The following is a 13,605-nucleotide window of genomic DNA, read 5'->3' on the forward strand; positions in this document are numbered from 1 at the left end:
AGAGTGGTATAAATGAGGCTGAAGAAGAGGTAGGAATGAGAAGATGTTGGAGATGTTTCAATAGTGAAATGACATGAAGAGGTTTGCATTTCAAGATTATTTTGGCTAATATGAAGGGAGAATAGCTTGGAAGCAGAGATAGGAATTAGGGAGGTTTTGCAGCGGTCCAGGAGGGAGCCTGGTGATGAAATCGATGGGTGTAGATAATGAGAGCTGGATGAATTTTAGATACACACCAGAAGCAGCAAAAACACGTGGAGGAAGGGGGATCACTTAAAAGTGTATGCTATTTAGAGCCCATAATCTTTAAAGTTGAGTTTTGTTATAATAAATCTGTTTTGTCACTGTTTGTATATTCATTGTTAAAATCCGTGTATTTATTTGCCATATTAGTAGAAGTTTCCTGAGAGAATAAAAAATGACTTCAAGCAAGAGAAAGTTAAATTTTATATCAGAGCACACAAATACTCTAGCAAACAACTACAAGAAATGGAAAGATTAAGCTATTATATGTTAATTATTAGTCATTAATATGACTGATTTCAAAATAAGAATGTCCTAAATTTCTGGATAAGTATTAGGAATTTATGAGCCAAAAGGAAAACAGCACTGGACTTCGGGTAAGAAAGTCCAAATGTTTTTGTTCTGTCACTAATTGGTTGTAATGACTTGAGTAAATCATCTATTAATCTTACCTCAAGCAGGATTGTTCAAGTTTCTCCTGAAATCATAATTCTGGAAAGGACCTTGAGTCCGCAGAGGACTAGGTCTCACTGGGCTGTATGGTTCACTGGGCTGTATGGTTCACTGGGCTCTCTGAACACAAGTCCAGAGAGGCTGGTGTGCTTGGCCAAGGTTAATGAGGGCAGCCAGAACTAGAGCCTAGGCATTTGGACGCCCACCACTCCTCCCACCTCAACCAGTACTTCTAACCATACCCGCAAGCTGCCTCATCTTCATCTGGGAGTGATTTTGCATTAAGTTCACTCATGAAAAGAATTATTGCAAAAACACTAACTCTTCATAGGTAAACTTTTAATTGTCAGAAATTACCATATTCTTTAATTTCAAAATATGCAGTTCCAGTTGTTGAAAAGTCTTCTTTATATTTAGCTTTAATTTTCCACACACCGTATCTACGGAAGCAAAGTATTCAAAATTAAAGAAGTAGTCAAATATTTTTAATTCACCGAAAGGAAATCTAATCAATTTCTGTTTTTAAGAGGGAGAAGTAAGTAAAGATATATATATATATCCTACATAACGTTTTTGTTTTTGTGACAGATTTTAAAGCAGTAAACAAAAATAACTGAGCATTTTCAGGATAACACAAATTGTCTGGTAATAAATTTTTCATACATTGTGATTTTTTTCAGGTATTTTATCTTAGTATAATAGTTTTGATTTGAAGAGCTTATGATACTTGAGAATTTGCTAATCCTGGAGCTTAATTATACTGACAATACTAAAATTCATACTGTTGTAGAAAATCTATAACAATGTCTAGAATTATATAATACAGGTCAAGCTCATCCAGATGATAAAATTCACACGTCACATAATTGAAATTATGGTTGGGGACAAACTATGATTTGTTTAAAGAGGCAAATGACCTGATTTAATTAACAACCTTCATTCAAAAATATTTACTGAGAACTGGATTAAGCACTGAAGATAAAAAATAAACAAGATGGAAGAGACCCTGTCTTCACAGAATTATTAGTCCATGGGAGTTCAGATTCCCACTTTTCCATTTACTGGCAGATAGGACTCGGACAAATTACTTAACTTCATTTGTGAAATGGGAAAAGTAGTATCTATCCTGCATATCAGTTATGCAATCAAAAAAGTTTAATATTATGGTCATCTTCATAACACCAAGAACATTTATCAAGTGCTTGTTATGTTGAAGTGCTGGAGATACAACAGTGACCAATAAAGACTAGACCTCCATCCTCAAGGAGTTTACAGTCTAGTGGGGACTAAGAAGGCAGGCAAATTAATAAATAAATGCTTACAAAATTAAGATAAGTGCCACGAAGAAAATAAACAAGAGTAAAAGGAAGAGACAGACTATGTTAGATGGTGCATCCAGGGATAGCCTGTTTAAAAAGGGAGCATTTACCCTGTGTCCTAAAGAATGGGAGGAAGCCAGTCTTGTGAAGAGCAAGGTGAAACACATTCTAAGCAGAGGGGACAACACGTGCAAGGGTACTGGGGTAGGAAATTACCGGTCACGGGAGGCTACCATGGCTGACATAATCTGTCATGGAGCAAATGGCATAAGGATGAAGTTGGAGAAATGATAATAGTTGTAAAATAATTGGATCAATTCTGTGCTTTAGAGCATGCAATATTTTTAAGGAATTACACAATTTAAAATTTATCCAATTTATTTAAATCCCCAAATTTCATCCAAATTTCTAGAAAATCTTCAGTATAGTGAATTAACTGCAAACTCCCTTCTGGAGAGCAGAACAAAAATGACCATAAAAATTTTTTTTGCTTTAAAGTAACATTGTAGCCATTCATAGGCACACTTATCTTATCTGTGCTACTCTAAGCCCTTGGAGGCAAGGACTGTGGATTCTTCATTTCTATTTTGAATTTCTCATTCCTGTTGTACTTTGCAAATACCAGGAATGTGTTCACTAAATGTTTAGCATATTGGGTTCTATTTAAACATATTATTAATCTTTTAACATGAGGCCAAATGGGAGAAATGACTCTAATAACGCCCTCGCTCTTGCAATTTGCCTTCTGGTAGTGTATACAGTAAAAACTACGGAGGACTAATGTTTTTATAACTCTCAGAGCAAGGCACAGGACACCCCCAGCCTTTTAGACTGATAGGCTATTAGATTCCTTGAAGGGTAGAAGGTTGACGGTTTTGATGAAAACAAAAAGGCCTGGAGACTATTTTTTACCTCTTCTAAATTTTAATATCTATACATAAAGAGCATTGGTGAGAAGTACTGGGGGTTTGTTTTTCATTTTATGGGTTTTTTTTTTTTTTTTTTTTTGGCCAGAAACAGCCTAGCTTCTCATTAGAGCTGAAAAGAGCTTGCCTGTCCTCATTGCTTTCACATCTACTCTCTTTGTTAACACTAGGTGGCTCCATTTGACTGATTATCTGCCTCACAACCAAAGTTCCAGATGTGCTTTTTGGAGAAAACTTTAGTAACAAATACTTCAAAATACTTAGGATTAGATGGAATCTTGAAGTCAGGAAAAGAGATAATTCCAGTGTAATCATTTTCTTCTACGATGTCAACTTCTGATTCTTCGGGATCCTTTAAGTAAAAACAAACAACTTCAAAGCACATAATTTTTAAAGTTAACTGATTATATGGTCTTAGATCTACAGAAATATTTACTAACAAATATCCATGTCTTCAAGTTAAATATGAGGGAGGAAGATCACTTAAATGTTGTGAAAGGCAAATATGATTCATTTAAGTCACTTCCCTTCCTCTTTTTGGTCCTCTTCCATCTCCTGCCTCACCAAAAAAAAAAAAAAAAAAAAAAAAAAAAAGAATGAAAAAAGAAAGAAAGAAAAGAAAAAGCATATATCAATGTTCAGGTTATCCTAGTCTCAATTATCTAGAAGAGACTCAACTCTACATTGTATGATGAAAAAAAAAAAAAGAAATATGACAATAACTGATACTATAATGAACCAAATATTAACTTGCTTTATAGACTCCTGAATCTAAATTTCGTATCTGTTCATTTGAAGCTTTCCTTAGCAAATGTGCTGTAAAATGTACTTATTAGCTATACATTTTCTAACTGCAATATGGACGTTTTGAGCTTGATAGAACACTAAAAATGGTTAAGCAAACTTGCAAGCTTTCCCATAGACTTCCTTTTGTGTGTGGGTTTGAAAATTATTGAAGTGAGGGTTTTGTTTTGTTTTGTTTTGTTTTTTACTTTCTATGGGCTGGATGTGGAGGTGCATTTTGGCCTTAACCCAGAAATTTACTACCATGTGCTGTGACTGTGAAATTCATGGTTGGGATTTTAAGGTATTTTTTGAGTTATAAAGGACTATTTTGAACAAGAATTAGAATCATAGCCAAATATCTTCCCAGCTGTTCTTGATCCCTGCAGCCCACTGTGCATGGTGCTTCTAAGATGATCCCTCTCGAGTATTGTTTTCAGTACAGTTCCTGCACTCTGACTCCCCTCTGTGGTGGGATTAGAGTCACCAATCTTCTCTTCCTGGGTTAGCTCATACACAGGAAGCCTGGCATCCACTCTTGTGTGAAGCCAGGATTCTGCATCACTTAAGTTCAGCCACAGAGGAGGGCAGAAGATGGGATCTGCCTGCATCCTCTAGTACCTTCTGATTGAGAAAGAGGGCACTTGAGCTGACACCAACACTCCTTAGTTCTCTTCCAGACTTCTCACATCAGTCAGTTTATTCACTGTCCTCATTTCTTATTTCTTCCTGTTGCCATAGGCTATAGCTTAACTCATCCTCCTACTTCTTACATGGGAAGTGATTCATTGTTTTTTTCTATTTAAGCCTGTCTATTCCTTTCATTGAAGCCCAGCTCAAAGTTTTACCCAGTATTTTATTCCAGAAAAGGATTGTAGTGTCCCTCACTCTCTCCTCCAGTTAGTTCTCCTTCTGAGCTCAAGCATCATTTGTCCTACTGTATAGTTTTGTTTGGTTTATACTCTAGCTCGGTTTTGTTCTCTAGAATTTACTCATGTATACAAATCTATTCTCCTAAACTCCAACCTTGGGTTTCAAAGGAAAAGACTCAGAGCTTTAAGACAATTCAGCCCAGGTGGACCCACAGTTATCAACTGGTAAATTTGCTTTGGGGTTTGATATTTATCTTCAGGTCTGTAAAGCAGCTTCCTCACTTCTGTCAATGCCCCTCTTGCATCCTCTACTCACCCTGTCATTCAGGCAGTCTGAGAGGCCTCTCTGCATTGCTTCTGCTGCCAATATCACACCTCTCCCTGCATCTAGGTTTTTGCAAGAGCCCAAAATGTTTCCCTTGTTCCGCACTCCTCTACTTCCACTGTAGTAACACTCATGGCTACCAGTTTCCCTTCCATCCTTTGTCTTAGCCCCCTGCAGTAAATCTACAGTGGCCCCCTACAACCTGCCACATGAAGTCTTAACTTCAAAGTCTGCTCATCCAAGTTCCTGGCCTTGTTCTAACTTCCAAATCTCCTTTTCTGTTCCCAGTGATGCCGCTGCTCCTGAAGCAGATTTGCTTTCTTCCTGTCCTATCCCGGTCACTTCTGCATCTCTGCTCCCTGTCTTTTCTTTTCTAGCAATCTTCCAACATCTTCGCGGTATATCTAAAGTCTACTCATTTTTCTAGGCCCAGGTCAAATCTCACTTCCTCCTTAAGCCTCCCTTTGCCACCCTGATCTCTTTTCTGGACTCCCAGAGTTTACAGTCTATATCAATAATTATTAACCACAATCTTGAAACACTCTGATGTTTCTCAAGGAATTCATTATAAAATAGTCAGATGTTAAAGTCTGTGAAAGGTTCATGATTTTTGTAAGTTGTAAAGGATTCAAGGTTATTCTTGATTAATACTCTTTTTTTCACTTGTGTTCAGTTAAGGTTTTCTGTGTTTTGGTTTTTTGAGTAGGAGAAAAGGTACTGCAGCCTATAGCGAAGAACCAATACTAATACAGCTGCTGCTAGTACATGAGGAGTTATTCCCCCACAAATATGTGTAGGGTTGTGACACAAATGGGAGTTTATTGTACGTGTGCGTATCATCTGTTATGTATATCATGGCTGATAAGAGGCAGGTTAGGACTATTTTTCATGTGTTGTATGTCAGTTACTAAACCCTAAGTTCCTTAAGTATAAAAGTGCCACAGATTATAGTTCTTTATCTTGCATTATTCAAATTATAAAATCTCATACACAATAGACAATTCATTCTTAGTGATTGATGGGTATTCTTTAAGAAAAAATCACAAAGGATGTATTTAAGTGATTTAGTTCAAAATCATAACTTGTTGAGATTTCATCTGCATGAGATTTTTACACGTGTCTATTGCAGACGGCTAGACCTTCAATGTTATACTCACAGAAGGTGTTCAATAACCATTTCCTGAACATTGAATGAGTTAGTATGGTGTTAGAGCAGGGTTATGGAACAATGTATCTCATCCAGAAGATGAGTTAAATTATTATTTAAATAAGTAACATACTTACTTAAATAACATACTTACTATGAAAGTCAAGACAGTTTCTCTTTTGGCTGGTTTCAAGTCATCATTCAGTGAATAAACTCTAACCTTTACTGCAAGAATAATTGATATCATAAAAATCTTTGCTAAGCACGAGGGTATTTTGAATTTTTTTTTACAATAATCACCCTTAAAAGAGATGAGCCTTATTTTAAAAATTCAATACACAGTCAATACATGAAAATCCATATTTAAAAGAAAGAAAAAGTTATTTTGCAGACATATACATTATTAAGTAACAAAATAGTGATGTCTACCATATGGTTATATGGGAGTATAATAAATTTTCTCATGTTAAAGTTGAAGTTTTTAATGGAAAGTTAGGCAGTTTGAGTCAGACATTACACACTCTTACCAGACCCCCAATTATCTCCTATTGTTACTAAAGACAGCTTTGAATTGTATGGTTTTGTTGTATTTATTGAGCCAGATCCTACAATTGTTCTCTCACTGTTAAAAGAATAATGGCAAGAGCTCAATACCAATTAGTTCTCTTCCATTTCTTTCCGTCAGTTAATGGATCCCCACCTTTAAAAAAATGCATCTGCTTAAGTTTTAACGCATAGCTGCTTGACACATGCTGATCTAGTTCCTTCCAATGACATCATAGTTTCTCTAGGGTTTTACTGATGCTCAAATGCTTTAAAAAGCTAATGTTCAAAATGGCCAAAACTTTAACCACAGAATAAAATTGAACTGATGTCATAAACCTTTTAAAGTGTCGGTATTACTCAAAGCCGTACATAAGAAGCCACACATAAAGCTCTCTAAAACTGGTTTCACTAAGATCATAAGATCAAAGCAAAATGCTCAGTAAATCCTCCTAGTCTGCTAGCCCCTTTTCCTCACCCTGTCTCCCCGCTCCCTCCTCCCTCCTGCCTTATGAACACCTGGTCCAGGCCTGAGCATCACTGGGATGCTGCCAGAGGCAGTATGCCACAAAAGTTAAGAGCTCAGGCCATAGAGCTCAAAACTTTGGTTTCAATCCTGCCTCTGCCACTTCCTAATGTGACCTTGAGCAGGATACTTAATCCCTCTAGACCTTAGCTCCCTCATCTGGAAAATAGGACTGCTGGTATATGCTTCACAGTGTGTGACACTGTGCATAGCCTGGCATATAATAACTAACCAATAAATTTTTATTATTTTTATTTTATTTTTATTACTTTTATGACTATCACTTGTCCACTTTCTAGCCCAGTTTGTGTTAGGTTAGAAAATTAATCCTGTCTTCACAGCAATGGTGTATCAAAGGCAAGATTAATAGAATTTTTTGTACCAAAGATACAGGTTATTAATTTTTAAAAAATGTATTGACTGCTTTCTATGTGCAGACACTAAGCTAGGCACAGAGATGTGGTGGTGACAAATCAGACATAGAAGTCCTCTAATGGAGTGCAGGAGAGAGGCAAACATAAGATTTCACAAGTAAATGTGAAATTCCAGGGATGGGAAGGGCTACAAAGGATACCACCTGGCTTTCTGAGAGTGTAGTGGGAGATGTGAAGCAGAGAAGGCTGCCCTCTGTGGGATGACACACAAGGGCTGAGTAGGAGTTAACAAGGCAAGAAAGGGGCATGAATAAACCAGGGAGAGATCCTCAGGCCTTACTATGGATGGGGAAATGATGTGAGAAAGCAAATGAAAAGAGGTCAATTTGGCTGGTGTCCACAGACAACGGGAAGCATGGTGGGCAATGAGGCTGGAGGGGAAGGCAGGACACAGGCTGTGTGAAATTGAAGGATTTTGGTCAATACTTTACAAAGTCCCTTATCCTATAAAGCCTTGAAGATTTACACTTCTATCCTAAAGACATTTATACTAAAAATCCCTCAAGGATCTTCAGATTAAATGCATGGATCAGGACATCAGAGCTATAAATAGCAAGATGTAATCAATTTTTAAAAGAATTACTTTTCAATAATTCTTTTTCTTCTGTGTAAATAAGGCTTTGTGCTATTCCACAGATTAAATGATAATGAAAATACTTTCCTAGTGCTTACTCTGTAGTAGGCAGTGTTTGAGTGCTTTACACGTGGGAATCTATTTAACTCTTACAACTGTATGAGGTAAGTTCTATTATTATCTCCATTTTACAGACGAGGAAAATGGGCTCAGAGAGACTGAGTAACTCTCACAGGGTCACGGAACTAATAACAGCCCAAGCTGGGATTTGAACCCAGACAATTTGGCTCCAGAGTCTGCTTTTAACCACTATACTTCACTACCTCTCCCTAGTGGGTCGAAGTTCAGAGGAACGTTCTCTAGTTTTCCTCTGTGATTAGAGTAGATGAGGATACCACACCTTCTTACAGGAAAGTTCTGATAAAGAAATAACAAATGAGGCTGTTCTTAGGGAAAGCCTTGATAGCTAAGACATGTCCCAGGCTTGGGATATCAGACTACTTATCGAACAAAGACTGAGGACACTAAATAGTAGGCAAGACCCAACAGGACCCAATTAATGGTGCATCCTGTAACTTAGGAGGACTAGGATGAGGATATATTTGTTTCTGCAGATGATGATGTTTAAAAGGGCCCAACTTTATGGGCAGAGACTGCCTCCTTGTATATCAAGTTATCTTCTTGGCATCAAGAGGTGGTAATATTCTGGCAGTGATAGCAATACCCCACCCCCTAGGCCTTGCCTTCCTGAGATAATGATAGCAGGTGCTCCTGCTGAAAAGGTAATGGTGCAGGCCCGTTCCATCCCACTACTGTCATCATCATCAGCCAACACTTAGCAAGTATGCACTATGTGAAAGGTTTTCAGCAAAGATGGCTGGTCCTGCCTCCCTTCCTCTGTCCTTCACCAATAATATCATTATGGAAACTCCATAACCTCTCTCTTCCACACACAGTTCTCTCATAATTCCATCTCTGATGTGCTCAAAAGTTAATGATGGAGAGAAGGAGAGTGAGGAATTGAAGACCTTGCAGGCACGTGAACATATGTGGACAACATTCATACTTTTCTGTGTTTTTGGTTTATTGGGAATAAATCCAGTCATCCCTCAATCACAGAGTTTTGACTGGCCATCCTGCCTTTCTTTTCCCCTCTAACAGGTAAACCATGAATATGAAACAATGTTCTAACAGGAACTTACTTTTAGGTAGACCCCCTTAGAAGATTAATACCCATATAATTCTGCAATTTAGCTTATTCTTTGCTGAATCATCTGATTTGCTAAGGTTTGATTTGTTTTTTGAATTTGAGGATTAGCCCTAAACTAATAGAACTTTTAAAATGAACATTGCTCTATAATAAATTATTTTCCCATTGCCAGAACTATATCTGCAATTACATCTTAGACTTTTTTAATGATAAGACCTAATACTACAATTCACAATTCTTAAATAGCTTTTTTCCTACATGGAAATAACTGATGGGGTAGACAATGTAATTGTTGATTTTTGTAACTTCCGTATGAATTTAAAATTTGAATTTAAAATCAATTTTAATTTAAAATTAAATTCCATTAAATTATTTATTTAGCAATTTCCATATAAATTTAAAATTAAAATGATATTTATGAGTGTAAAACTAATTGGGAATTGAGACTCCCTTGAGCAAGTCAGAAAACCGTCTCCGCTTAAAGTCAAGTATTAAAAAGCTCTGCAGTAGTGTCAATCCCACCCCTCTCCTCCCAGAGAAAGAAGCACATTATACTCTACCTGACTGGTGTGGAGTGTAAACAGGTTTGTCTGTATGGATGAAGAGAAATCCATTGTCGTAGGTCACTGGCACCTTTTTTGATTTTGAAAAATGCTTTGATACAACCTCCAAATACACATGTGAAACTGGGTTTTGTCCTCCTGACAATTGTTTGGGTTGTATCTGTAAAAGACAACGTTGATGGAGAAGAGTATAATAATTTTAAGGTTACAAGACATGTTATTTAAAAAGCAGTATAGGAGCCAAAAGAGTAAATAAATTTTGCCCAAAGCCCATCAATATCAAATATCATGATCACCATTTAGCTTTAAGCAATTAAAAATCCGTTTGGTTCCTTGCGCCCCCAATTTTATATGCATTTAGTAAAACTACCACTATAGACACTCTCTTAAACTTTCATTTCACCAGCTTGCTGAATTAGCCCACGATCGCCATCCCCTTGGTTCAACATCCTCACTGATGTTCAGGACATTTTGTGTTGTATCTCCATCTTTCTGTTCCCATGGGTTGACCTGTATGCTTTCCAATTTGTCTATGAAATTGTAATGATCCGCTTTACATTGCATGATATGCACATTTAATATGTAAAAAGTAACAGAAGAAAGAAAAGTGCTTCTACGGAAACTTAGGCTTTGGAAAAACAGGATAAAATTAGAACCAATCACGTGGAATTAGATATGTAAGAGTACTATAAAAGTTTAGAAAACAGTAAAGGTCTATAAAGATTCTACAGTCAGATTGCTTTGTAAGTGTCTAAGTTCTTTCTCCACTTGAAAGAAATAGAAACTGCAGAACAAATGATTCGTTAAAGGTGTGACACATAAATAAGATCTGCCGCTCCAATCAGTGGACCCAAGAGAAGACCCTGGCACAACATCAAACGATTAGCAAACAAAGATACATTGTAATGTTGAGAGAAAGCTAAATGCTAAAGATATGCATCAACATTTATGATTTCCCCACCTGAATTTATCTTTCTAATTAGCCCTCTGAGTCAGCACTGTTCAATAGACCTTTCTGTGATGATGGAAATGGCCTGTATCTATGCTGTGCAACATGGTACCACCAGTTACCTGTGCCTATTTGAGCACTTTAAATGTTGCTAGTATGAGTGATGAACTGAATTTTTATTTTCGTTAAATTTGCTTGACTTAAATTTAAAGGTAATAGCCACATGTGTATGGCTAGTGGCATCAGATGAAAGTGTCTACTGAAAATAATACTTTCAGGAAATGAATTTTAATTCTTAATAAACCTAATAAGTGGAAGTACTTGTTAAGAGATTAGAACATTTACTATCAAAAACATTAATGAAAGAATTCCCACATTTGATTAGAATTTATTTAGATCAGTATTTCTCAATCTTAAGTAATATATAGACTCCTTTTAAAGAATAAAAAGTTCTGGAGGACTCTCAGTGTTGACTTTTTGTTATTTATAATATAAAAAAATTATTTTTTTACAATGTTACTTAACTATGTAAAGACCTAAAAAGTAAGTATAATATTCTTATGCTTATGACTTTTATATAATTATAAAATTAAAAAATTTATAAAATAAATTTAAAGTGCTAAATATCAATATAATTTTAATTTTAAGCTCTTTATACAATTTGAAATTTTAATTTCTTTTTCGAGAACTCACTTTAAAGAAACACTGGTCTAAATGAACCTCAGAGACCGTTCCTAGTCTAGCAGTCTTTGATTTTTTGGTTCTTTATTTTTGAATTTATGTAAGAATTTAAAACAATATTTTTCACTTGAATAAATAAAAGTAAGTATAAAAGTTATTTTTAGTTTAATAAGAAATGAGTACAAGCACTTCTCTAACCAAGCTATACAATATCTTAACAGAAGGAAAAGTTATCTGATACAAGTTGTTCTTTCTGTTAACTATGGTTGTAAATGAGAGATATTTACTTTATCAATAACTAATAGTTTTGGAAGCTATAATTGTAGGATATTGGAGTTTAAACAAACAAATGTTCAAGGCATCCATAGGTTTTTGTAGGCAATGCATTACAGGTCAATATGAATATTTATATTTATATTTTCACAGTAAACATGTGCTTTCAATTTGTTTCCAAATATGTTCACATTAATACAATTTTATTTTCCAATAAGAACATTAAAGTTTGCAGGTATTGTTCCAAAAGCAGACACAACTCTCCTATTTAGAATTTTCTTTTTCACCCGTATCATAATTAGTGACTGACATCATCTAATAATCACACCGTGGCAGAGTGGTATAAATGATCAAATCTCTATGTTATCAATATTCAAATTTGATACACAATTTATTGAGAATATTCTATACGTATAAAGAAACTGAAGGATAAATACGTACTGTTAAGAGTGCAGAATTTTGGAATTTATTTTCTGTGGATAAAGAGACATAGCCTAAAGAGTAAGTAAACTTCTTGTCAGGGTAACTTTTAATAGAGATTGTTGCATCAAATGCTTCAGTGTATCCATAAACTTGAATTACAATATTTTCAGATGCTCCAACACGGAATACTTTAGGTGCTGAGATGACATACCTGTTGAAACAGAAGAGAAGGATCAGTATCTTTATATGACATAATCTATAATACTTCTGACTTTTTTCCATCTCATTTGAGAGATTCAATTTAAAACAGGCACATTTTCTCAAACTTAAAAATGATGTTTTAAAATAAAAATTTTTTTATGATCTATGACAATTTCAGTATAGTTTCCAAGAAGAAATAGCTTGGAATTAAGACTTGAGAAATACAGCTGGAGATTTAGTTAACATTTAGAGAGGTACTAACAGCACCTTCCCTGAGCTACTGAAACAAAGGAAGAATTTTCCTGGTAAACAGGGTCAATATTTCTGACCAATGAAGGAAAAAACATCACAGGCATCAGAAGCTGAATTTCAGCTCTGCCACCTGCTAGCTGAGTGACCATGGTAAAGTAACTAACCCTCTCTGAGACTTAATTTACCTGTGAAAATATCACCGTCTTTACCAGGGTGCGGTAAAGATGAAATGAGAATAGGTATATGAAAGCACCTAGCATGGTTAGTACTCAGTGAATGTTATGATTCATTAAGTTCACGGAATTAGTTGAAAGGAAGTAATCTTAGAAGTATCGTGTTATCCTAGCGAGTGGATAAAGAAAAGGATAGAATAACAGTGACCTGGGGAATGCATAAAAATTAAAGTAGTAATGGAGGTCCTTGAAGAACAAATAATAACAATATTACAACAATAATGATAATAGTAACTGAGAGGCTGTATTAGCACTTACAACTCTTTTCATATTCACAACAGGCTAGTTGTAGAAATTATTATTATTCCTATTTTACAAGTGATAAGAAGTTAATTTGACCAAGGTCACATGGCTTATAAGTGAATGAGGCAGGACTTTATATTTAGGCCTCAGTCTCTGTTGTTATGTGTATCACTGAGGTCAAGGTTACAAACTATGTTTGCAACCACGGGCTGTTCCCTCAGTTTTATTTTTCATGTGATTATAAAGAGTTGAATCTATATAAGTTTTTGAAACAGAAATTTAAAATATGTGGATTTTCATTGCTTTTTAAAAAGAAAACGTACAAATATAAACTAGGTTATTAATTATATATCCCAAAAGTATTCATTGGAATAGTGAGAGCTACATGTGCTATTAATAGAGAGAGGAGTGAATCGTCATATGTTGCTCTCA

The 13,605-nt window shown here is 35.5% G+C and overlaps 1 protein-coding gene across 1 annotated transcript in view; it reads right to left on the reverse strand.

Moving 5' to 3' along the window:
• The window catches only part of C5 (complement C5), a 74,962-nt gene that overhangs the window by 58,742 nt on the left and 2,615 nt on the right, over window positions 1–13,605 (reverse strand). Inside the window, exons 2-6 of the mRNA XM_006191801.3 lie at window positions 12,263–12,455; window positions 9,916–10,078; window positions 6,223–6,293; window positions 3,202–3,293; window positions 1,054–1,136 (exon numbers count right to left, since the gene is read on the reverse strand). Of these exons, the coding sequence (XP_006191863.2) occupies window positions 1,054–1,136; window positions 3,202–3,293; window positions 6,223–6,293; window positions 9,916–10,078; window positions 12,263–12,455 (602 nt within the window). The remainder of the gene's footprint in view (window positions 1–1,053; window positions 1,137–3,201; window positions 3,294–6,222; window positions 6,294–9,915; window positions 10,079–12,262; window positions 12,456–13,605) is intronic.

The sequence above is a fragment of the Camelus ferus genome, chromosome 4, assembly GCF_009834535.1.
Source record: "Camelus ferus isolate YT-003-E chromosome 4, BCGSAC_Cfer_1.0, whole genome shotgun sequence".
In the NCBI taxonomy this organism is placed as follows: Eukaryota; Metazoa; Chordata; class Mammalia; order Artiodactyla; family Camelidae; genus Camelus; species Camelus ferus.